Here is a 27,614-nt window from a genome sequence, read left to right on the forward strand (position 1 = left end):
CTCAGCTAGTTTTTAGAAACTTTGGAAAATCACCAAAATTCGACTTCACCTTCTCCATATTATGAAAAAAATAATAGCAAACAAGAATCGTGACAATATACTGTTCCGTCGTAGCACATCTAACGTACAGTAAATAGAGAAACAATTTTTCCTAATAGAGTTGAGATTTTTTGAAAGCATGTCACTTTTCAAAAATATACAATGGTATTTTAACAAGCGGAAACGTTTTATATTGCCACATGACAACCAAAAAATCACTCGGGTACAGTGGTACAATTCACAATAACGTTTTGTGCACAAGTTCCGTGCAGCAGAATGTGAGGCAAATTTCAATGCATTGATTCGCAAGCTTTTGTTCTAGCGCTGAAAGCATTCATTCAGGGATAACTCACAACACGAGAATTGTTCGCAACAGTTGTTCTATTCGAGTACCGGGAACAATATCCCATCCCACCCCAAAGTTCAACAACCAAATTATAATGTAACACATTCAATATTTAGTAGATGTCATTCAGCAACCGTTGAAATTACTTTTCCCCTGATGGGTGTTTAATTGAATGGCAGAAACAATAAAAGCTTCAAATTCTACAGCTAATGAACACTTTTATGCGAAATCTTTTGAGTGCGTAATGAGGTGGAAAAAAAAAAGCATGAATTTGACTGAGAAAAGTTGAAAAATCTACAGTTGGCAGCTGGAATGCCGTAAATCATTATCTGACCACAATGGGTTTCAAAATGAGAACTGGAACTTTGATGAACTGGAAAGCGGAAATGTGAATTTCAAAAGAGTTTTAGCACAAAAACTTCATTATGAAGCTTTCACTACAATTCAAAAATGTGTTATAAAGCTTTTGGGATTGAGTTGTCTGTTCCAATAAACATCATTATATTTCATGAACTATAAAATAAGTAAATTCAAATTTCTTTCTTTCGCTGAATTTAATTCATGAAGTTGGAAATTGAATCCGAGAAAATTTCCAATTTTTTACTTTCCTTGCCCTATTACCATAGGTAAGGAAAGTATTGCTTTCCAAAAAAAATTAAGGTACCCTGATTTCAAGTTTTCTATACGTTTCAAGTCCCCCTGAGTCCAAAAACATGATTTTTGGGTGTTGGTCTGTGTGTGTGTATGTGTGTGTGTGTGTGTGTATGTGTGTGTGTGTGTATGTGTGTGTGTGTGTGTGTGTGTGTGTGTGTATGTGTGTATGTCTGTGAACACGATAACTCCATTCCTAATCAACCGATTGACTTGAAATTTTAAACTTAAGGTCCTTATACCATGAGGATCCGACAATGAGAAATTCAATAAAATTCAATTCAAGATGGCGGAAAAAATGGCGGATAATTACTAAAAAAACCGGATAATTACTGAAAACGTTTTTCACGTTTTCTCGAAAACGGCTCTAACGATTTTCTTCAAATTCATACCATGGATAGCTATTTATAAGCCCTATCAACTGGCATGAGTCTCATTACTGGGAAAATTTCAGGAGCTCTGTAATATTCTTGAGAAAAATGGCGGATAATTACTAAAAAAAACCATGTTTTTCACGGTTTTCTCTAAAACGGCTCTAACGATTTTCTTCAAATTTATATCATGGATAGCTATTTATAAGCCCTATCAACTGACATGAGTCTCATTTCCGGGAAAATTTCAGGAGCTCCGTAATATTCTTGAGAAAAATGGCGGATAATTACTAAAAAACCATGTTTTTCACGATTTTCTCAAAATAACTTGACCGATTTTTTTCAAATTCATACCCTGTATAGTTATTTATCAGCTCTATCAACTGGCATGAGTCTCCTATCTGGGAAACTAATGGGGGGTCCACCCCATCCTTGATAAATGGACTTGGTAAATGGTAACCTCCTTCTTGTGCATGAGGTAGTAGGTAGCGCAGTTCATAAAAGAACACATAGTCGAGATATTTCATCTATAGAACAGCTGTTTTGACGACTTTAAAAAAATTAGGACTAAAAAAATCATCGAGTTTCACACATTACAAAGACAATAATCGTAGAGGTAAATAAAACATTTAAAAATTAGTCAATCAACATCGTTGTGGGCAATCACTACAGATCAACAATTACTACATCTAGTTAGAAAATTTAGTTCCATAAATCTTTGGTACGAAATCAACCTAACCTCCAAAGAAGGAGAACTTCATACCATCCATCAACAAACATTTTAGAAAACTAAAACTATCAGAGAGTAGAACATTCAATACAAGTATCCTATGAATCAAAACATGAATGACAAGCTCTCATGGATACATTTATCCTGAAGTATTCACTATCATAATGCAGTGAGAGTGAGAAGAGGGCTAATGCAATAAGAAGTACGATCTACACATTTACACAAGATTTGGATACCAAAATCCTTTCTCACTCCCTCACTATCAACTCTCAAGCCACTCTCCACTGACTCTCTCACTCTCCTTGCCTTCTTCTCTCAAATCCTGACTCCCTCTCCAACTCTCATTCTATTTTCTCTATCATTTTCTTCTTCTCTCTTATTTGAATCTGAAAGGGTGTTTTCATCGTGAGAACTGGCACAGGTGGATTTCAGACTCATGTGTGGAAAGATGAGTATCTGCTCTTGCTTTCACAAAGTACATCTCGTGTGCTGGTGGAAAAACTATCTTTCTCATGGAATCTTCAGCCGATAAAAGGACTGATCGCCAAAGCAGCCTAGTCGAATAATAATCAAGCAAAGAGAGGACAGGATTACGAGTTACGACTCTATACGGCGCCGATGCTTCACTTTCGACAGTGCTTTCAACTTGATTACTCTGCGCCATCCATCACATACAGGTTTTTCGAACATTCTGAGAGTATATTTTTCACGAGGAAATGTATTTTTACTATTTTAACAAAATACCTGTACTTATAGCAACTAGCAAGAGATAACTTTGTTTATTACAAAATCTATCACTTCTATCTGACTGGAGATTAACCTTCAAAATATGCCTTTTTGATAGCCAAAAATTCTTTTCTTATCCTTCCTTAAATTCCTTTCTTAAATCTTTCTACCTTCTCCTCCCTCATATCTTTATCAATTCTATTCCTCTACTCCGTTTCTCCTACCTTTTTACTCTCCCTTTGCAATGTTACACTCCGGGCGCAAATGTCATTCCGTGGTAATTTTTGGGTAACAGCGGTGGAAGATATCTCAATTTCTTCGTTAATAAGGATCGTGCTGATGATAAGTCGAAATCACAGGCAAACACCTCGGAAACAAGATGGCCGCTAAAATTTTCAGGGTTTTGCTATATCGCTTGTATTTCAATAACCGTTCAAGATATTCAACCCTTTTTCTAGACAAAAATATTTTTAAAATCTTTTTCTACAAATTTTGTTCAATGAATTTCTCCTCTGAAACGCATATTTTCTTAGTTATAATCTTCAAAAGCCCAAAAGAACAGTTTTTCTATTTTTTTCAAATTTTATTCCATTATAACTTTTTTCGTGCAAGAGATACAGAGAAATTTCAAAAGAGCGTTTTTTCAACTTTGAAACGATATATCTACATGCGCTGTACGTCGAGAAATGAGTTCTCCAGCGCCCTCCAAATAACCCTGCACGGTTTTTGGTGCGTTTTGCCATACGCATGAGGTAACAAGATAAAACTATAAAAACGATTTTTTCATGACTACTTGCAAATGGTCTTAATCTCTTCGTTACAACAAGCCGAATAAAAATATTGATGATACAAACAACGAAAATATTCGAAATCATTAAAAAATTATGATGTTCTATGAAAACTACGATGTTCGAGAGAATCGACTCATTTCGACCACACTTTTCATGATTTATACAACTTCAAAAACTTTAAACATACATTTTACAATATAGTGTCCCCGAAAAATGTATGTTTCAAGTTTTTGAAGTTGAATAAATCATGAAAAGTGTGGTCGAAATGAGTCGATTCTCTCGAACATCATAGTTTGGTTGATTCTGAACACTTCCGTGGTAAAACCAATTCAATATCTAAATAAAAAGCGATAAAAAAAAATTCTGTCAATAATGACCGCCATCTTGAATTTTTCAATGATATCAAATATTTTCATTGTTTCCATCAACAATATTTTTATTCTGCTTGTTGTAACGAAGAGATTAAGACCATTTGCAATCTCTATCTCGAAATAGTCATGAAAAAATCGATTTTATAGTTATAGCTTGTCATCTCATGCGTATGGAAAAACGCACCAAAAACCGTGCAGGGTTTTATTTGGAGGACGCTGGAGAACTCATTTCTCGACGTACAGCGCATGAAGATATATCGTTCTAAAGTCGAAAAAACGCTTCGAGTTTCATAAATTTAAAATTTCTCTGTATCTCCTGCACGAAACAAGTTATAGTGGAATGAAATTTGAAAAAAATTAGAAAAACAGTTATTTTGGGCTTTTGAAAGTTATAACTAAAAAAATATGCATTTTAGAGAAGGATTTCATGGAACAAAAATTGTAGAAAAAGACTTTTAAAATATTTTCGTCTTGAAAAACGGTTGAATATCTTGAACGGTTATTGAAATACAAGCGATATAGCAAAACCCTGAAAATTTCTGCGGCCATCTTGTTTCCGAGGTGTTTGCCTGTGATTTCTACTTATCATCATCACGATCCTTATTATGCTAACTAAGGCTTAACTAAGAAATTGAGACATCTTCTACTGCTGTTACCCAAAAATGACCACGGAGTGCCTTATTCATGACATTTGCGCCTGGACTATCAGATAGCAACAATTCCTTCTCCAAATCATCTTCTAACAGCTAAACAAATTTTTTCATTATTCCTAGCTTTTCTTCATTTTCTTTCAGATAAACCGTTAAGTTTTATATAATTTTATCATAGACTTGCATGTAACCCATGCTCCGCAAGGGACTAATTAAGAGAGTTGACCAACTAGAATCTTGGGGAAAATGAAATAGGCCTGTAATCATCCTCGGTAAATTAAGAATCTATCTGCAAAATTTCAAGTTCATCAGTCCAGTAGTTCAGACTTGATGATCCGTGATGCGTCATTCGTGAACAAACATGGAGTTAACTGCTTCCAAACATTACAGAATGTACCGTATGTAAAATTTATGTATTTTATGTATTACAGGAATTATATGTGTTATATAAAATGTGTATTATATGTATTCCCGAATTAAAGTGAATTGATATGTCATTCTACACTAGGAACAACAAAAATTTAATGTATTCCAAGAATAAATTACATGAGTAGTTTGGGTCGTCACAACTCGAGTCTCCAATTGTTGCCCTAGTCATGGCTCTGTTTCTTATTTTTTTATTCTGCCTATCGTTAATATAGTCACTTAACTCATGCATACATTCAACTATTTATACTTCCATATCACACTTTTCCTACTTTCAAAAGTAATAAAAGGAAGTTAAATGACTTAGAATTAACAAGATTAATCACTCACTTTTCACTTTCTAATAACCACAGAAAATTCACGAGTAGGCAGGCCAAAAATTTAAGGAACAAGAGGAGTACACAGTGGAATAAAAGGAGAACGAATCAACCACCACAGAACAATTAGAACAATGTCATGAGATATCGGAAGCCATTACAAATTAACCGCTCGGAACAATCAGAGAATATAGAATGTAGCATTAGTGGATGTAATACATTCTATACTCTCTGGGAACAGTACATCACTATTTGACAAGGTAAAGTTAGCAAGTCTGCGGCCCATTATGAAACCCAGCAACTGATAGCTGAAAAGATCGCTCCAATTAGGAAGTTCTCCTGGCCACACAATGAACCCCTCAACCCCAACCACCCAGGTAACAGACTCCCTAGCTTCAAGCTTGAATCTGCTGGCTGTCGGTTGAACCAAGTTTCCAGCCCACTGGCCGATGAAATCCGTTTAGTGCCAACTTATTGGTCTTCCTCCGTCTACATGGGTTGACCCATTGGCGGCTGGTAGTAGAATCATAATGTACATGCGGAAGTCCTGAATCAAGCTGCTTGGACCTCCGATTCATGTAATACCATAGAATAGACAATGAATAGCTATTCTCTGGTGATACCTTCTCAGTTATGACATGGAATTAAAAAAGGCTACACTAAACTAGAGTAGTATCAGCTACTAAAGGATACGGGCTCTACACTATAGGCTAATTTATTGTATTCTGCAGTGATAATCCATGTAATAACATCTCGATTATCAACTGAACCAGAGCATGGTCGGATAATCAAATGGTGTATCAAACTATACAGAGGGATCTTACAATAATTGAGAATATTAATAAGGTGAGCTACAATATTGTTGTTCAAAGAATACATTCTAGGTATAAAACATGAAGTTTCGTATTAATCATTTTAAGATTTGCTAAGTGAAGCATGCTTAGGTTAGCTAGAAACCAATTTACAGGTTTCTTTAGAGATGAGACTAATCTATATAGAAAGGAAGCCAATGGTAGACATGCAGTACATTTCACAACCACAAACATTCCAGTTATTTGCTTCTTTGGGCCTCCAACACAACATCCCCACTCGTCCAAGACAATAATGCATAACCCACATTTTAACCCCTTTTTGTGGAGAACAAACTATGTAACAGATAACATTCAGTGCCCTTTGAAAAACAAATAACTGTTGAGAGAAGTGATGGATGAAGTCAGTAATAATCTCGAGTGGGAATTTAGCGCCTTTATGGTATGCTGTCTTGTCAGGAGTGAGCTAAGCAGAAGCTGGATAAGCAATATATGCGGCAGTATATATAATATATATATAACAGGCAGGTGCTTCATCCTACGTTTTACTTTCTTGTGACCTTGGCCCACTTACCCACTGCTCTGGTCAGCCAAGCCACGACAACCAGTGCTGGCTTGACATCAGTTTACTGACACTTTCAAACTAATTTCACAATCGGTTATGAAAGTATCCCGAGAAACATTGGACTTAAAATGATTACTGAATGTACTGATTAAGTTTTTATTGTAGTTGGAAAATACTACTGAATGAAGTTATTAGAATCGAAGCAAATGAATATGTGTACTGAATTAAGTTGTTGTAGGTTAGAAAAGGGAAACTACTTTTAAAAATATAAGTTTAAATACCGTCATCTATAATACTGTATTAGAGGTGATGCAAATGTATCTGGTCGCAAGTTTTCTATACCCGTTAAAAAGTTTGTTATCCGAAAATACGTCTATGACAATATTGGGTCATCAATTTGTGGGATACATGCAATGTAAACTGCGATTGATAATCTATCGAAAAGTTGTAATGTTTGTGAGATACTATGATAACAGAATACTGACAGGGATTGAGTTCAGCTTCTCCTCATGGTAAAGGATTCTTTTAAATACTTAGAAGTTAGTAGCAGGTGTAATCATGGTAGAAGCTATAACTTAAATGAGTTGAAAAGAGCAGTTATTTAGCAAAGTGAGTTTTTTTTTACTCAAGAGAGTTGTAGATAAGTAGAAATTGAAGGTCTATTCTATTGCGGGATATTAAAGAAAACCGACAGAAATGTGCCAGCTTTTATTGAAGAGGTATGAGTATTTGACAAGTTACAATGTTGAATGTTGTATAGTAAGTGAATACCTTAGCAAGAGAATTACATGCAGGTATAATGAGTGGGAGAGAGCTGAAGGACGGACCACTTGCATTACGAGTGAGAGGGAAGTGTAGTGTTTACATTTCCGTGATAGTGACACAGTTTGTAATCATTCTACAAATTCAATTAAATTATTCACTTCCAGTTGGTCCCACGACTGGAGCAGCGAATCGAGAATTTAGTGGTTTTGCATGACTAAATAAAAATGTTAATAAGCTCGAACAATAAATGCAAATGGAGTAATTAAAATTCGTGAATAATGAATGAATTTGAATAGACATGGAACTCACGCAGCGAATTTGAGGTTAAATTCATTGGAGGTGATTTACCTGAAAAAAAGAAATGCATGGATTAGATTTTCTAATATCTAACTTGATATGTGAATTCACAAATAATGTTGAAATGCTACTCACTCCTTAAGGGTCAGAAAATTATTTTTAAGAGATACAATTAAGTAGCAACTGAAATAATATTAGAAAAAAGTCAAATGCAATCTCCACAACCATTATTTATTTGGAAGTTGAAAATCAGCATTTTCAAAAACAAAATTTTATTTAATATTGTGAACATTTTATTCAATATAATACATTGTGAACAACATACAATGATTTTATAAACAAAACGAGATTATACTCGAATACTCTAACCTAAATTACATATTTGCTACAGTGAAGCGCAATGATAATTGACTCATTATCACATTCCATCAACATAAAAATGAATAGAGAGGACATGGAAAAGGAACAAGTTTTCCAGAACTAATCAATCCACCTGGAGTCAAATTGTAGGGGAACAAAAAGTAACTTATTTTAAAATTAGGATTCCCACTTCTGAAATTTCTGAATTTTTTATCCACTCAAGAAGTATGACAGATTAAAAAAAAAAGAATATCTACTGATAAAATTCTCCAATCCCATGTTTTATAATGTGGATAATTGTTTCAATAAGTATGATATCAATGGAATAATTCAAATACTTCCTACCCCTTGAGAACTTCTCAGGATTTATTGAAGTGACAGCTTTAGAGAAGAGAGAAACTGGAATTTATTATCGTGTGGTGGGTGGTTTTATATGGGAGGCTAACAAAATAGCAGCCAATATAATCGGCTGGAAAGGTTGCATCGTGGGAGATATAAATTCAAACCAGAAACAGCACTCATACAATTCACCTCAGTGAAGTGTCACACAGCGTTTCTCACGGGTCTTAACAGCCCTGACTCCTGACAATGACACCGAATGAGAAAGCATGAAGGAAAGAGGAGATTGAGAAGAGGAACATGAAGGAGCAAGAGAAAGGAAGCAAAATAACAAGCTTAGAACAGCAAGAGGGTGGAAGGAAGGAAATCAGAAGAGAAAAAGAAAAATAAGGAGTCGAGAAAAAGGGAGAAAAAAGAAGATGACAGCAAGAAGGAGGCAGGTGGATTGAAAGACATGACAGCATGAAAGATAGAAGGAAAGACACGGAATAAGAGAGAGGAGTATTACCAAGAAGGGGATAGATGGAGGAGGAAGAACAGGACGAAGAAGACGAAAGAGGAAGAAGAAAGGAGAAGAAGGATATCAAAACTGGTGAAGAATGATGGTGATAAAAAGATAAATCAGAATGCATGGAGAATAAGAAGCAAAATAAGATAATGGAGAACGAGAAAAAGTAGCGTGAAATTCCAACAAGGATAATGAGAGGACGAAAAGTTAGGAAGAGGAAAAATCAGTTGTAGGGGAAAAAACAATGAGATGAAAGCAATATGGGAAAAGAAAAAGGCTTTGGAGGAGACGGAGGAGGAGGAGGAGGATGAGGAAGAGAACAAGGAGAAGAAACAGAAGAAAAAAGTTAAATGGACCGTATCTACGGCAGATAAAATTAAAGACAAGACGACAGAAAAACTGCTCCACTTTTCCCGTTGAGTCAGACGCAGGGATTAACAGCGCCAACAATCCAGACGGAAAATGTTCAGACAGTTTAAATGTGGGACCAAATGGACACCAGAGGCAGAACAATGTGTGTTTTATCGACAAAAATGTCATGATACAGTAGCCTAGTTGCTTTTCCCTAGTTGTAGCGACATATTCTCGCGATATTACAGTCAATACGCTGGTATATTGTGACTCGATTCTCGATAACATGGTTATTTAACTCAGTGAACCCCAATCCCAACAATAACTTTTCAATCATATTCAATTTTTATTTTCTCAACAATTTTCCCCTATTCTAAGACTAAATAGATTACTGTGTTCAACTTCAGCATGTCTTTCTCACTTGACGTGAAAATAGCGAATCAGCTTGACATTGGTCTATTGAAATTAGTTATTTTACAATGAATATCATAAAAATGCTGTGGTTGATAAGACATTTTAATTGTTCTGTCACCAGAAAAGTGGCAAGAAACCATTAAATATTCCAACTCGTCCAACCTTCAAAGTTGTGAATGAATTGAAGTCAAGGCTGCTACCAAAACCATTAACATGGTCCACTTTCAATTATCGTGTAGGATAGTAGGATAGTAATAGAACTAGGAATTTTTACATACAGTATTCAAAGTTGCGTTCTGTGATTGTTTAGTTTATCAATTTCTTAAAAGTTCTATAAATAACACAAATTCCATTCCAAGTTTTTCGTGGACCTATCAGAATACTGTATTGAACATTTATTTTGGATGAGCCTTATTAAAGCAATTCAATTACATGGAAAAACCGACACAAACAAGAGCACATTCAGCTTTTACATTAATTGAAACATCGACTACACTTCCCTCTAATTACGTTTTTGCTTCAAAGCTTTTGAGAACTGAGAATCAAATGGCAATAATTAGGCAGTCATAAAGAAATATTTTTAGTAGCCTCACAAAAATCTTTCATTCAGGAATAATGGAAATCACGATTAATGAGGTCAACAAATTACTATACTGGGAATAATATGATGTTTACAAAGTCACTCCTCAGACTTTATTTAGAAAATTGAAATTGGTTAGAAGAATCTGACGAGTAGGACACTTGATTTTCATATCGAACTAGCTGGCCCGGCAAACTTCGTAACGCCAAATAGTTTAATGCATCTCATGACAAACTTTAGCTGGATGCACACCTGAGGAGGCGCGATGCGGCATTTTATTTATATAGATAATTTTCCATCTGCAAAAAATTTTTAGAAATAATTTACTAAAAATCAATCAATTCCGAACATCGAATTCGAAACAAAGCAATGTCTTTAGAGCATGTAAGTCTCTAACCTGAGGCCGCACTGCTGGATGGTTACCCACAGAACAGTCATTTTTTTTTAGTCGGGGCGTTTAGAATAAAATACATGGGCGGTTATGGAGCAGCACACATTCTTGTCTACTATCTACCGACGGCTGTTGGATGACGCAATGATTATTATAACAGCTGATTTTTATTTCAGTGTGTGGCCAGCTCACAAATCTTCTCCCATAAGGATTACATGTAAACTTTGAAGGACCGTAGGAAAAAATCCTGAAGTCGGATTATAAATTTGATAGGCCATGAACCTGGTCCTGAACGTAATGAACACTAGTTTTGTAATCAATTTCCATATTAGCACATCAAACAGGTCTATTACCTCAAGATACATATACTAAATTGGGATTTCATTTTATTTCGTGATAGTATTTTCCCATGCTGTCAAATTGTTATTGCTTTTATTGTGTATTTCTAAGATGTTGCATTTTTTTTTATTTCTGCCAATAAAACATTAATTTTCATCTTCCATCACTCAAAGAAACTAGAACAAGGAGCAAGAATGATGTGCTCACTGTTCTGTATCAAAAAACTTGTTAAAGTGAGAAACAGAGTGAGAGGGTTCCATGTACGATAATAGGATAAGTAGAGAGGGGAAGATGAGAGAAGAAAATTGAGGATATTAGTTTACTTGACAGCAGTTTCACACTTGAGAAAATGACAGGGTGGAAAAGTGCCCACGGCAGTTTGGGGCAGAGGAGTGGGGAGAAACTTACAAACAAAGCCTCATCTTGTTGCTTCAGCTTCGTCTTCTGTTCTCATCTGGTGGAAACCAACGGCGAAAGTGGTGGAAGGAAGTGGGAAAGGAATAGGGTGGCGGCGGAAGGTGGAAGAGGTAATGGTAGTGAGGAAGAGGGGTGGTAGACTTCTCCACCTGAGCCTCACAGTGGCACACATACGCGGATTCACGTTGATTCATTATGGTGTGACTTCAATCTAGATTCTCGAGTGACAGATGACTGATGGCTTGGCCGGAAGCTGGGTCAATGCTGGGCCAGTGAGGAAAGGTCAGCCAAGGATACTGATGGACAGGGGGAGTCAGGAGAAGAATAAAAAGAAGTAGAGAAAATGGAAATCAAGAAAATAGTAGTAAAAGAAGTGGCTTGATGCAGGAAAAATAAATGGTAATGAAAGAGAGATAGAGAAATGGCGAAAGGGAATGAGGGAAATAAAAATTATCAATCTTATTATTAGAGGAAGAAGAGGCAATTATAGAGCAAAGGGAATGGAGTAATGATTTACCTGCAAGAGATGAAAAGAACTATAGAACATGGTGGAAAGAATATAATTGATCTTGAAGAAGGAGGAAGAAATGTAAATGAAAAGTTGATATGATAAGAAAATAAAAATCATAGTGGAATGAAACGATAATGAAGCAAGTAAGTAGAATGCAATCTGGAAGACAAGAAAGAGGAATAACGTGGATAGAGAAGGACATGAATGAAAAAGGACGAATGAGAAAAGATGTGATGGTAGATGAGAGCGAGGGAAAAATGAGAAATAATATTTTCTTCAAAATTGAAGGTGATAAAAGTTGTGAGATTGAGAAATGATGATTAAAGGGCAAGGATGAAGATAAGGATAAATTAATGAAGAAGCAAAGGTGAGTTGGAAAGGATAAAGAGAGTTGGGAAGAAAGGTGAATATGAAAAAGGAGACCGCTGGGGTAAGGTCAGGGTGAAAAAAGGGTGAAGAAGAGAAAGAGGAAAAAGGAAAATAAAAAGAAGAATTGATGTGAGAAATGGAAAGGGTAGAGGCGATGATGGACACGTATCAAGTGGCAGCAGCAGCAAATGGAAGTTCACAATTGAATAGCAATACGTTTCCAACTTTCTTCTCGACCGAGTGGAAGTGAGATACCGTGATTCGTTCATTTCTTTTTCCGCCAAAAATTTACGGGAAGATGAACTCTACTTTTGTAATTGGATTTTGTGGTGTGATGGGCAATATCAGAGGATGCGTGAGGCGAAGAATAATATTCTATATGATCAGTTTTATTAGTAACTTGTTAGTTATTTAGATTTCTGCTAGAAGTGGTTCTCCTTAAATATAAAAATCACATTGAAATTTGTCCTTAGAAGCAAAGAAATATACTTCTTATTTAACTGAATTGAATTTCCCCAATTCATCAAACTTTGATACGTTTTGTACTATTAACCATGATACAGATCTTATCTCATGGTTCATTATTAAATTGAGTTGAGAGAAGAAGTAAATTTGTGATCTGTTTCTACTCCCCCTTCTCTTTCTCCATCTTCCAACTATTAAATTTGTTAGATGTGAATGAATTATTTATCAATTTATTGATACAATAAGTACATCATCAGAATGATAGGAAGAGAAAAAATAAGGTAACCTTGAGCTATTCCTCTCCCAAATTTGGATGGCGTTACACAATTGTATGAACCCTTACAATATTGTACAAGGAAATGGATTTTTCTAATTTAATTGTGCGAGCTAGTCCAGTAAAATGAACAAATTTCACGATTAAATTTTCATTCCATAGGAATTGAAATTTGAAGCGAGTGGGAACCTAGATCTACTGGATAAATCAAAGTTAAAATTTAGGAATATGAATTTGATTGAGAGAAAACAATATATTATTGCTGTGTACGTTAAAATCAGAGAAATTACTTTCAATGTCAAATGCCTTCAATACTGCATCTGAAAGTCAAAATCAACATGTAGGAATTTGAGTGGAATGGAAGGGTGATTGATGTGAACGACAAAATCAGAGAAATTACTTCCAATATCAAATTATTTCAATGCTGCATCTGATTTCCTATACACCCTTCCATGTTTCGATTGACTCTCATTCAAGCCCAATACCCTACTAGCTTACGTCCACAGTCAGAAGCATTCCCAAATTAAAAGTAGCGACTCGAAGAAAGAAAGAGCAAGGAATTTATCTTAGGAAATCCTCTTCAAATCTTCTCATTGGGTGCTTAACTTTCCCGGAGACAGCTCTTTCCTCTTGGCCTGCCAAGTTTCTTATCGCCCGCCGCCCGGAATTCAAGGACTCTTCGTTTCTGTCTCACTGAGTTCCGAGCCAAATCAAAACGTTTACTTGCTCATCACTATCTATTGATTCGACTTTTACTTTCCACGCCACCCTATATCTCTTTACTTTCCTCTTTTCTTTATCATGCACCATTCATTCTTTCTCTTTACATTTCATCTGTATCTTAATCCCCCATTCAATTAGGCTAGTTGAATATTTCAAGTCGATTGAGAACGTTCAAAAAGCTTTACAACTTCCATTTCATTATCCAATAAAATGCATGGGTAACACACTTCAAAAGCAGGAAGAGATACTCGTTTTTCAATCTGATTATTAATAATCTGTGTAGAAGAAGTTGAGCGAAAGGGTTAGATTTCAATTAAATTAGTCAATCCGCATGTGGAGAGCTCGCCTGCGAATGACTAACTGCGATTGAGAGCCTGATTTTGTTCATCAGCATAAAATTCCATCTCAATCTTTCAACTGTTATTCGTTTAGGTTTGTAGATATTTAAGGTGAATTGACGAAGCTAAAGTTTCACAACAATAAAGTTTTATGAGCGTTTCCTTCTCATTTTCCAGTAAGTTGAAGGAGACAGTAATGAGCTTCTAAAGCTAAGATGTGTTTTTGTGATGCATGCTTTTTCACCCAAACATCGACCTCCTATGCGAAAATGATAATGGAATGAGAAAGATAATTTCTACATGAGGCTGATAATATTGTAAGACAGAGAAATTCGCAAAATTGAATTATATTAGTCAATCAGCCAATTGAAGAAATTGAATTCTCCAGCGAATATAAGATGTTAAAGTACGAACACTTTTAACGATTTTGACCATGGAGTCATCTTTTTCCAAGATGGAGGATCCAGTCAATCTAAAAGGCGCCTACACATTGGAAGTGAAAACTTATTTCAAAACTAAAATGTATTCTATTAGATTGTAAATAAGAATACTGCACACTGTACAATGAATGGAGAAATTACAATTTGAACCGGAAGAGCTTAGAATTCGGTACAAGTTCACATCAGATAAAGTATTTCCATAACGTATGCTATCACTACTGATAATTGCATCACAACGATTCCATTGCAATACAATAATGTATAACAAAAATAACGGTTATTACCGACTTGACAGCAATAAAAACAAATTAGGTAATAAACTTCTACAAGGGCTACGGGCAGTATAACGCCAGTAATATTTCTGTTATTGGCAAGAGGATAGAACTGGAGAACATGCTTGGTATTATTCATAACGATATTATAGACGATCACGTGCAGCTGCTAAAATAACTGCAGGTGTAATAAATTTTCATTTGCAATTCCACCCAACACACTTTCTAAAGGACTGGTTTTTCGCCTGGTTATAACAACACTACAACTTGCTGGAATTTACTATCATCTAACCTCACCAAGAATTACCAGCTTTGGTGAGGTGCATCTAGAAGTGTTTTTTGGTGAAAATGATATTCATCTTGTGAAAATTATTCTTATGTGAAGTACATCATCAAATTTCAGTATTTTTATTTGGTTGCTTTAACCTGCTGCACTTGAGTTCCCTCAAATCATTTCCTTCTTCTTAAAGTAGTTTTCCGGCTTCTTCCTTCGTTCTCACTTCATTTCATTTCAACATGGTTCTTGAAATCTTGAATCTCCTCTCGAATTGAATGTCCTATTTCTCTCGGATTTGATCCGCGATTCTCTACAGTATTTTCATCTATCACAGTATTAATGATATAATTTTTCGTCGATCAATCAACATGTTCATGTATGTCCTTCATTGATACATTCACCTTGAATTTCTAAAATTTATGAATCATTGTCAAATTATTAATTTGTTAATAATCCATCTTGTTGGTAAACGTGCTACATTCCTTGCTATATAAAACTTCAAAACACACCTCAAAGTCCGTCCAATCAACTCTCATCATCATTATTATCATCTCTCAATTTAACAACGAACAACTTTAAAATTAAGTGAGCATCATCCTCATCCAAAAAAGATGAATGGGACAGGTAATAGATTTTCCAAATCAATTTTAAAAATGAACAAAAATTTATTAAGATTAAGTTTATTATTGAGAGTCATATTTAATAGTCAATAATACAATTTTGAATTATTGAACTAACAGTATAATCTACAATAAATTATCAATGATTTTATCACTACATGTATTTCCACAAGTTTAATATTCCATGAAAATTCTACAAATTACAAATAAATCTACGAACAGCATACATGCTTCATAATTTATTGAAAAGCTTCGTGTTTCTGTGAACGATTCATGGTGTTTAAAGGGAGGAAATTTGAAAGAAATCTCGCAGCCAATAATTCTTTAGTAAGTGCAGTTCCTGGAGTCATAAATCCAAGTTCTCGCGATAAGAAAGGAGCTTAACGCTATTAGTCATCATACCTCTTGAAAGAGAGCGTACATTGACCTACGGTAACTTTAATCCTTCCAACTTATTAAGAGATGTAGTACTTGCAATTGCAGAAGGATGAAAAATACCAAAACCATCAAGTCTATGTATAGGGGAACTCAAAGATACAGTCAGCTAAGTTGATTTCTTACAATGATTCTTCAACAAATTACTTGTATATTCCAGGCAAAAAAACGTTATGTTAAATCATTATAATCAGAAACTCTTAATATGAATCCGAACATTGGAAGAAACATGTAACATATCTGAATAAAAAATACATTGCAACAATATTGAAAATTCAAATGAAATGTAATTTCATATTATTTGTCTCACATCAGAATTAATTAATCTACATTGAATTTGAAACCCTTAGTTTCAAATAATTGAAACTAATTTGAACCTACAGGAATGAACTTGGAGTTAATGTTGGTTGATTTTGAATAGGTATAACTCTGTAAATTTCTCAATCAGCTTATTCATGCCAAGTATTATTGATTAGTGCCAAGTATTGCAAACAAAATCACTACTACAATGAAAAATTTCCATTGATTGGGAAGAAATGGAAAAATTTTACAAATTTGGCTTATTACGAACTATTATGAATCATAATATCCTAGATGTATATGGAAGCCATTGTTCTAATGCGGATTTTCCACTCAAAGCACATTTCAGCACCTTTCATTGTGCCTCATACTTTATAATTATTGTTGAATTATTATCGAATGTTTTCTGGATTGTTAGATTCAATTATTGAAATATTAACAAATTAGTCATAAAAATTCTCATTTATCCTGTGAGTATTTTAAATTCAAAGTAACGTCAATTCTGATCAATGGACTAGACATGTGAAAAGAATCAATAATCATGAATCATAATTCAATTTATTCAATACTTAAAAAAATCGATGAATTAGTAAATCAATCTAATATTGTAAGAATTCCAAATTGAAGGTGATGTCATAGTACGTGTACTAAATCCACATCCAAATTTATGCATCATCATAAATGTTTCAACAGTTTATAAATTTTAATCAGTCAAAGAATTTTATTGATTCCTGTAATTTAAAACTTAAATTAATGTACCTCCCTGTACATCATATTTCATTTATCTATGATTTTCTATTCTAATTTCATTTCAAATTCCATGTAGAGTCATTAGACCTCCATGCACTGCACATTCAAAGTGGAACAATACAGTTCAGGTAATTTCCAATCTTTTTAAAATTCTTCATTCATTCATACAAGAATACATCATCTGAATGATAGGAATAGAAAAAAAATGTAAACTTGTGTTATTCCTCTCCCAAATTTAGATAAGGTTACAAATAGGTCAAGTCTTGTAAGGTTAAGTTGTTCACTTTATAAAAAATTTCAGTCCTTAATTATTTTCACAAAGTACATTTTAAAATTTAGATGCTTCAAAACCAAACATGGAAGAAATATTTCTCATTATTATTACTAAAAAAAGGAAATATTCACATATTGAAAAATAATTCTCAAGGACCGAAAAACAAACTTGAAAATATTAATAAATTAGTGAGAAATTACCTTTTCCCTGTTGGTTTTGCGGAGCAGAGGCTTGCGCAGACCCCGAAGGATGCTGGCGCGCAGAGGGCTCGAACTAGAGGTGGTGCCAGCCGAATTCTGACTGAAATTCCTTTTCATGATGATGACACACAAATCCAAGTAGAAAAACAAAACGGAGAGCAAGAGACGGAGAATAAAGCGGAGACGACGGACGAGAACACTAATTAGTTCGGAGGAAGAAGATGATGATTTCTCCATCCAAACGACAACAGCCCAAGCGACTACATCTTTGTAACTGGTTGTCGCACTCAAGCCAATTCAGAGACAATTAGCACTTATTTGACGGGTGCCCGCCTATTGATGTCCACGCAATTGTCACAGCAGTAAACCGACAACTGGCTGCCACTCCTAGTTTCACCCATCAGACTGTAACAACGTGCAATATTGTATTGATTTCCTCTGTTTTTAGATAGTGAGGTATGGGATGAATATATTAATTTTGTGGAGAAAATGCTATTCTACAATGTTATATCTGATAAGATGATTTTTAAAAAGCTTTTTTGCTAGAATGAGAAAATGTAGAGTGACCCCTAATCTTGGATATTATCAAGTCAGTTATATTTTAATAATTATATAATGTATTGATAATCAGTCACATGATATACAACTAAATATTGAAAAAGGTGGGATCAATATTTTCAATTGAGATTCAACAGTGAAATAAGTTGAAAAAATAATAATTGTTGAAGTATGCACAGTTGTCAATTCAAAAATATCCAAGCATATGGGCTTGCATGATAAGATTGAATTTCTTGCAATTTGGCAACACAGAGAAAATTCATCAAATATTGATAATAATACAATGTCACTGGGGAACTAAGACAGCAAAAATAGTTGGAACTAGCTGAAAATAGGGAAGACAAAATTTTAGGAATCTTCAAGTACTATCAATTCTATTGGGCTGCTTGTCATTTTGATGTTGATATTCAATAATGATGCAACAATACTGTTAATGATGAGCAATACTACTGAGGATTCACACTGGTTGTTAATATTTACACTCAATAATTGAAAATATAACTCAAAAATTAGCCTACTTCTGTTAATAAATTAGAATTTCTCAACTTGACCACACAATCGATACTAGGCCTACTGCAAATTATTACTAAGTACTAATCCACTTCAAGAGAGTGAACCACTATTTACAAGTATATCTTGAGTAACTTTAGTAGTTATACATTATATTATAGTGAAAAACTATATTATTACATTGTATTGGTGTGTTAAACTATAGTTCTTTATAATAATATAGTTCTAATGTCGATAATAACACCACATAAGCATTGGAATTAATACGGTTAATTTGGTGGAATACAATAATGCCTACAAAAACCAATCACAACCGTACCTATCAAAAATTCTCATTGAATTCCCAGTGTACATGTTTGCATAATGGAAGAAATTTGCTAGAGCTGCGAGACCTTCAGCATCGTATTATGCTATGGACAACTATAATCTTCAGTTTAAGTACTCTCGTGGAGACTAAAAAGTGTATAACAATGAACCAATAGACTCCACTTCATCTCACAAGCAGTCGACCGATACAAAAATCAAGGTTGGACGAGAAAAAATGGCCATTACAGCATTACATAACCCACGAGCTGCAGTGTGGGTCGCCTATCAGTGTGGTAAAGTAGTCCCTACAAATGCAGGAGCAGCCTAAGCATCGCAACATGAACGAACGTCTGATAGCATAATTCCCAATCAATACGCTTATCTACACGAGCTTGTTTGCTCACAATTTTCTCAGTAATAATTCTAGCGTTCAAATAGATCTTCCGTGTTATGTGTAAATTAATTTATCTTTGGGGGAAACCATCACAGCATAGATAATTTTTAAAACAATATTTAAATTATAAGGAAGCGTTAATTAAATTAAATTATAAATTATGTTACAGCGTTTCTCATCCTCATCTTCCAATCAAATGTTCTATTTGTTCAACCCATTATTATCTTATCTCCTATTAATAATATTTTGCAGATTTTGAAACCAGCTTCTCGCAAACTATAGCAAGTATCCTACAGATTGATCCACATCAATTATATTTCTACTATCATTCTCCATTCAATCATGAAAAAATAATAATAGAGTTTCTAAAAGAGAAAAATCAATCTATATTGAGAAAATCCCCAATATTCGATATAAATATCATCATAGAGAAAATAATACTACAATATTCTATTGTCTCTGATATCATAAAACGCAGATTTGAAAGCTGCTATCCATTGAGTGGCGCTCACATATCCCATAAATAGTAGAGTACTTCAATGAACCATAAAATAGTTTTTGCGAACAAAATTTGGATTGATAAGCTGCGTGGTGGTCACAGGAGACTGGAGCTGGGAGTGGGCGTTCTAGCATTCTATTTTCATCCACCAACCATATCTTCAAATTTGACAAAAGGAAAATAGCTGGTCTTCTGGGATCTCAATGCTCAGTCAACTACCTATTTTCAGTGAACTTTACCATACCTATTTCGTATGAATAAAGACAGTAAAGGAATAAATTTATATGAAAGAGAAACATATTTATAACGTTTGTACTCTACAAAAAAGTAAAGGGAACTTTATTTTTGAACAACGTCTCAAATTACTGCTGTAGATGCTTACTGCATTATGTCGAATATATGGTTCATCTTAGTGAACTCCACGTTAATGATTATCCATTCTTAAAACTTTAATTCAACTCAGTTTGCAGTTCCACCCTAAACCTCTAATAACATGCCATCATGGTCTTCTATAATTATCATCCTGATGCCAATTATTTACCAACAATAATGAGAAAAGGGGGAGCAAAATATAGGGCTAGTTATTTTCAAGCCACAGGGACGCTGAATTAAATTACAACCTACGAAATATAGTATGACTGCACTGGGAACAATCAATTTAATTCCTGAGTAGTTAACTTGAGCTAATGTGTGATCTTGGTAGGGGAATATGTGAGAGTCCTTGAGTTAATTAAATATCTTGTTGTAAGGGGTGGGTTGCGGCCTCGTTACGAGAAATATTCAAAGTTTTGAACAAGATATTGGAGATACGACCTCTGTATACATATTATGTCCACTAAAATTAAGTTACATTAATCCACTAAAACCGATAATTTTATTTATAAATTAATAACAATTTATTTTCATTAGATTTTCCCCTAAAATCAAATACTCGAATGAGAATGAGACTACATATCATCTTAATTTATAGAATACAGACTCATTCTTGCTTTCTGTGAGTTAGTGGAAGTGATGCTTTGCTAGATATCCATATTATTCTAATAAATTAGTGTTTTCCACAATCACAAGTCGTTCCAATGTAATTTCATAAAACGAGTACGGTACCTAAGTAGATGTGAAGTTGTTTGATTTTATACTCATTCTAGAACATACCACACAGGAACAAACTAAATCATAGAAAATATTTCACAGATAACTACTGTTGATTGTCCAATTCACTACAGTCTCAAATTTAATTTTCGTTTAATGAATCACGAATCCTTTTCATCAGATGATTTGAGCTTTGAGTGATGACTGAGATGGAAGCTGATAAAGCTAGACGGGAAGACGACCTTCAGTAACACAAAAGATTGAGTATTTCCATAGGGGTGAATGGTAGAGCATTAGACACTGCGTTCTGCGTTCAAGAAGATGCGAACCTGAGAAGAAACCTGTAATCTTCTGATATGAAAATCAGAATATCTAATGAGAGCTGTGGCACATCTCGGGCTTCAAGGCATCAAAGAATGTGAGTATCAAAGCGTCCTTCAATTATTATTTTTCTTTTCTACCATTCAGTATTTCCAAGAATCGATGATGAATGAAGCCCAGTACCCGGAAAATCAAGTTTATGTTCCACAAGAATGAATTAATCTGGTGTTAGGATTTCTGGACGAGGTGGACACGACCTTGAGGGAGAGAGAGAGCGAGTGAGAGTGAATGAGAGGGGGGAGACAGTGAGTGAGAGAAACTCCATGAGAGAGGCGCCACCGTTCTCCAGCGCTCTACATGAGGCATGCATAAAGATCAGCGGATGCTGATGCTGGAAAAAAGTAAAAAAATTCTGGTAGTTAGCAAAACAAAGGATCATTGCACTGTGACCTCTATAGCTACAAGTGCACAAGACATAACAAATTGAAAGGAGCGTCTACTTCATAAAAGAATCGACGATGATTCCAAAAAATACAAACCACAGAGAGTCAAGAAATTAGAATAAATTAGCCTTGCATAACATAAATCTAATCTAATCCTATGAGTGGCAAAACTGATGAAATCGTACGGTCGAAATACGAAATACTTGTTTGTTTTCATGATTTATGATAAGTGTAAATCAACCGGTAAGATTGACTTTTGAACCAAACTAAGATTCTACCCAAACATATACCAAACAATAATATACCAATATTGACTGTCTTCCAAGTCAACATTTCCTGTAACACAATTGAAGAGTTGAAAAAATAAAAATTAATTGAAAATTCCCTAAATTGTATATAAGCTGAAGTATAGGCTGAATTGACTAAAAAATGGCTCAATATTACCCAATTGAATTAATTTAAATGGTCTATTTTTAAATTATCAATGTAAGAGTGATTAGAATTCGACAGTCAATAAATTCCAGATCGACTAACAGTTTCAGTTTATATGAGAACTGAAGGAAAGCTTTAATGATAACAAGCAACTACAGTATTTTTTTGAACCATAAATCTGTAAAAAACAGAAAATTGCCAAGAAAGTTTCATGTATAAAATTGGATTCGAATAGTGTATTTATGGTTTGGTCTGTCATTTCAAGGAAACAAATCAAACATAAACACCTCCAACAACAGAAGCGATCTCTATGTGAGCTTTTCAATGTAAGCAAGGCCATAGTATTTATCAACAATCAAAATAATTTATTATCATTCTGGCTGTCATGGAGTGTTGCAAAGATTTTTTCAGTTACGAGCTGTGATTTATGGGCAAAACGTTAATGGCAGTTGACGTGTTATTTTATTGAGCCTTTACTCAATGGTCGAGCCACTTTAATAATTAATATTATTTTGATAAATGGAAGACGTTATTATTATTAGAAAAGAAGAGAGGGAAAGCATTTTTTGTCTTGAATGCTTGTTCTATAATTTTCCAGAAGAAAAATGAAATTATACTCTATAATTGTTTCTCTGTCTACTGTTAAATAAATTGACAGAATAATTATTAGTACCTAAGTATTAAAGTTATGACTTTTGACCAATTCAACATTCAAAATTGTATAGCCTAGATAGGTCTATTATTGCAAACCGAATTTTAATTTTTTATGACTCAGATTATTTCTCAAAAAACATAAATTTATCACAGCCTTGCAGACAAAAATATGATTAGCTCTAACAGAATATTTAATGTATTCAAGTATAAAGAATATATGAATCTTCCTTTACAAAAAAAAATTGTTAAGTTTAATTTATAACCATAATAGAGTTTTGTTTGAAAAAACTGAAACATAATAATTAGAATAACAGTGTAAAATGGAGTAGCATCAAACTTTAGAACTCATGTATTTTTACAGGATTTCATCTGAATCGTTTCACAGATACAGACAATTTTCAATCTTCCAAAACATTTTCTCAAATCAGAAGAGTTATTTCCATTTTGATCCATTCAAAATATTGATTTTACTTGGATTAAAAATATCAATTCTATTATTGCTTTTAGCAATGCATTGGACTTGAAAATTTCCTCAGCCTAGAATAGCTAAGAACAAAAGTATGGTTGAATTGGTAAGTGAGGTTATGATCATAAAATAACAGAGGAAATCAATTACGATAAGTCGAAAGGAGGCTGTAGTGGAAACGATAACAAATCAAGAACACTTCACTCCACACTACATCAAAAACACAAAACTTCCCAACGCACAATTTCGCGTGAGATTTATACCGATAAAAGCACTTCACTTCTTCCTGTTAACGACAGCGTAGATTTAGATTAACCACTGCAGGAACAATTTTAAACTTCTCTCAGTGTTTCATTGATAGCAATGAAACTAGAACAGAAATAAATTAATGTGAACGAAAATTTCAAAAACCAAAACGCACAACCGAGAAGACACTCTACATTGTGAATAGACCGGCCAGCGCGCTACTACTAAACGTGTTCGTTCCAAAGCCAAGCAGACAAAGGCAGTGTGAGCGAGAAAATAGTAGGGAGAGGGATGGACGACACCATGTGTTGGAGAGAGACAGAGAGCGTCGACTCGATCAGCTGACCGAGGCTGAGCCTACAGCTGAGTCCAACCTACATAGTCCACCCGATAACGAACACATCTCTATAGATATACAACCGTTTCTATGGACAAACTAATAATAAAACGGCAGACTCGAGTCTCCTCAGGTTTGGAGGGAGCGACACAAATAACGCTAGATACACGTTTGTCTAGCGCCCATCCACAATATCAGCATTGTTATTAGTATGGGCCGCTGTATTATCACGATAATTTAAGTCACCAGTATTATGTACCATCATTGTCGCTATCAGAACAGGCGTCAACTTTCCAAGTACAGCACAACTGGGAGGCGCCATAATGTTGAATGTTTACTTGCACCAATTGAGATTGCATAATGTTGCTTGCGTTTTCCTTATTGAAGGCTAAATCTCAAAAGATGCCAGGCTTTGGGAGATAAGACTTGGATTCGTCTTCAACCTTTTCAAAAATATAACAGATACATCATCAAGTTAGGCTACCCAAAAAATAAATAAACAGTGTAAGTGATTATGCATGTGGATTGTGATTTATCTTTAGACTTTTATCTATAATCTAAAATATAATAATATTATAAAGGTAAGAATTGGTACTTATACACGTACGGGATAGGAAATTCACGAATGATGCATCATCACGTCTGAAACAGGCGCGGATCCAAGACCCTGATCTGGGGGGGGGGGGCGATTGGGGTGGACGACCAGGGGTTCCCCCAACCCCTGGGGTTATCTGGGGTCATAAAGAATGAATTTACATTAAGGCTGAGCACAGGCTAGAAAAACTTTATTGGTGGTATTTATCAAAGCTTTTCGATTTGGATACTATCAAAATGAAAAAAGTTCTCAGGCAAAACTTTTTTCTAAATATTATTTTTTGAGAGATTAGTGCCTCAAGTTCAAATATTTGAAACAAAATATTTCCAATTCGGTAAGTCATAATCATCAACTTAAGTGCAAGTATTACGCTATTGCCTGTCCTATTTGTAGAATAAAACTAACATTTTATACAAAGAGTAGTTTTTGTCATCTCTTACGTGATAAGAGATAAATTCATGAAATATTGATAATACATACTCTTTTATATTGTTGATTAGATGAAGATTTTTTTAGAAAATTACAATTATTGAAAACGTTATTCCATTTCCAAGGAATGACTAAAATAATTCAACTTAAGCTATTCCTAGTATTTTTTTTTTTTTGAAAATTGAATAACTTCCTCAAACATAGATATTTCAAGGATTTTTTTTCAATCAACAATACCGTGAGTAATGTAACCTCAAAATTTCATAAATTTCTCCACAGGATTTGAAATGATCCGTTTCAAATATTCAAACTTCAGGCGCTCATATCTCGAAAAGTAGAAATCAGGAGAAAAATTTTCTTGTGAAACTTTTTTATTTTGATAACCTTATAGTATCCAAATAGAAAAATATTACCAGTAAAAACATTTTTCAACCTGTTCCCTTTTGCATAGCCTCAAATCAACATATCCGCTACCGAAGAACTGAAGGAATCCTTCTTGATGAAGGAGAAGTAAATATATGGTTTTAATGAATGTTATATATGGAGATAATTCATAGAGGGAAAAGGAAATGAAATGTAAGAGAAAAAGCTAGTGTTGCTGAAGAGTAGAACTAAGACTAAGTTCGAGGTTAGAGGTTATTTGCAATTAATCATTCCCATCGCTGTTTAATATTCTTGGTGCATACAGGTCAATCTACAATTCAATCTTGATTCAACAGTGGACCATGACTTGACTTCCCTTCATATCAATATTGAATGTGGAACAGCAGGAATACTCTTGATGCAACTCTATAACACTGTAGAGCTCAGAGACCAAACAATCTTCTGTAAATGTGTTTGTTCTTTATTGCACAGTGGTTCCAGTTTGTATAGAGTTTGTACACTGTCCATAGATGCCGTTTGATGTATTGTGGAAGCAAGCAATGCACCTTCAACCAATCTTTCACTGCACAATAAACCTGATGAACTTCATCATGGAAGTCATGTGTAAAATAACAATTCTAATTACATTAAAAATAGAGAACTCCACCTCTTTTCTTGAAGAAGAGCCGTAGATTGAGTATTAAATAAATCTTAGTATATGTATTAACACACACCATAACATATTTTTTTTGTAGTCATTCATAAAATGGATTAACAAATTTATATTTTTGCAAATACAAATAATTGTTGTCTGCTGCAATTCTCATGAAAATTTCAATTCGCATATAAAAGTTTTATGTAATAGGTTTTCTTCGAAGAAGAATACTAAAGAATTATTTTTAGTATCATATATCATAATTAAATTTTATGAGGTAAAAAAAAATATTCATAGTTCGTTGAAGATCCATGTACAGTAAATGCATATGAGTCATAAAATCTTTTCATAGATTTAATTAACTGTTTTGAACAGTCTAATTGGAACAGTCATTAGTCTATAGCTCTGTTGTTTTGGTTTATCAATATAAGAATTATTGTATTTGAATGAAAATTTATTGCTACAACTGTCACTTGATTGATAGTGCAAACTTTCTATCTACATGGTTATCAACTAACACTTCAACTCCACCTCTTTTCTTGAAGAAGAGCCGTACATCAAATAGATCAAACTATTAAAGATATAGAGATATAAAGTATTAGAAGTATAGAGTATTAAAGATACAAAGTATCAAAGTATTAGATCAATGGTATTTAAGACACACATTTACAGTTGAATCACAGTTTATGGCTCAACTTTGATTTTATTGTTTTGACTCTGAGAATTCGGCCTTTAGTGAGAAGGGCCTTCTACCCCACGTGACAAGGAGTTGGCCTACACACGTAGTATGTCGTGTTAAATGTATAATATGTTATACACATGTGTAAATACATGTCATGTCCTTCTTGTAATGTCAGAGACGTGAACCTCATTTGTAATCACATACACTTCGGTGTGTCGAGCATTTCTAATTGATTATTCGTACTAACTGTGAACAATACTTCAAGGTTATAGAATATACTGTACAGGTGTATGTGGCCCAAATCTCTCATAATATAAATATAAAGAAAATAAAAATCTCAGTACCCTTTTTTTAAAATATTTTATCACAACATGTTTCGGTCATTTATGCCATTTTCAAGTGATATGAATTAAATAAATAAATACTACTGGAAGATTCTTATTTTGATCATATGTTAGTGTATTCATATGTTTTTATGAACTAGGACTGTAAATTTTGGGTTTAAATTTGCATGATTCTATCAAAAATTTTCTCATAATATTTTTCAGAGAAAAAACAACTTTACTTGATATTGTACAATACCGAGTTGATCATGAAACATGAATCATATTCATAAACAATAGTATAGTCGCTGACTGTATTTATCATTTATGATAGTAATACCAGAGATGATTATTATTTTTCTATGAAGCATCAAATAATTCATTTTTAGGGAAGTAATAAATCTTAAAATAAAAGAGTAGTACAGCCAACAACAATATCTACATCCGTAATTGTCTTTTTTCTTAGGGCTACTCTATAATAATAAAAATCTGAATCTAAGTACCCTTTTCA

At 34.1% G+C, this 27,614-nt stretch overlaps 1 protein-coding gene across 1 annotated transcript in view; it reads right to left on the reverse strand.

Annotated features, from left to right (window-relative positions):
- LOC111045297 (transient receptor potential cation channel trpm) overlaps positions 1–23,982 on the reverse strand; it is a 255,258-nt gene extending 231,276 nt beyond the window's left edge. The window contains 2 exon segments of the mRNA XM_039421133.1: positions 17,802–18,206; positions 23,624–23,982. Of these exon segments, the coding sequence (XP_039277067.1) occupies positions 17,802–18,038 (237 nt within the window). The 5' untranslated portion in view covers positions 18,039–18,206; positions 23,624–23,982.
- Between the last annotated feature and the right edge of the window lie 3,632 nt (positions 23,983–27,614).

Source organism: Nilaparvata lugens, chromosome 2 (assembly GCF_014356525.2).
Source record: "Nilaparvata lugens isolate BPH chromosome 2, ASM1435652v1, whole genome shotgun sequence".
Taxonomy (NCBI): Eukaryota; Metazoa; Arthropoda; class Insecta; order Hemiptera; family Delphacidae; genus Nilaparvata; species Nilaparvata lugens.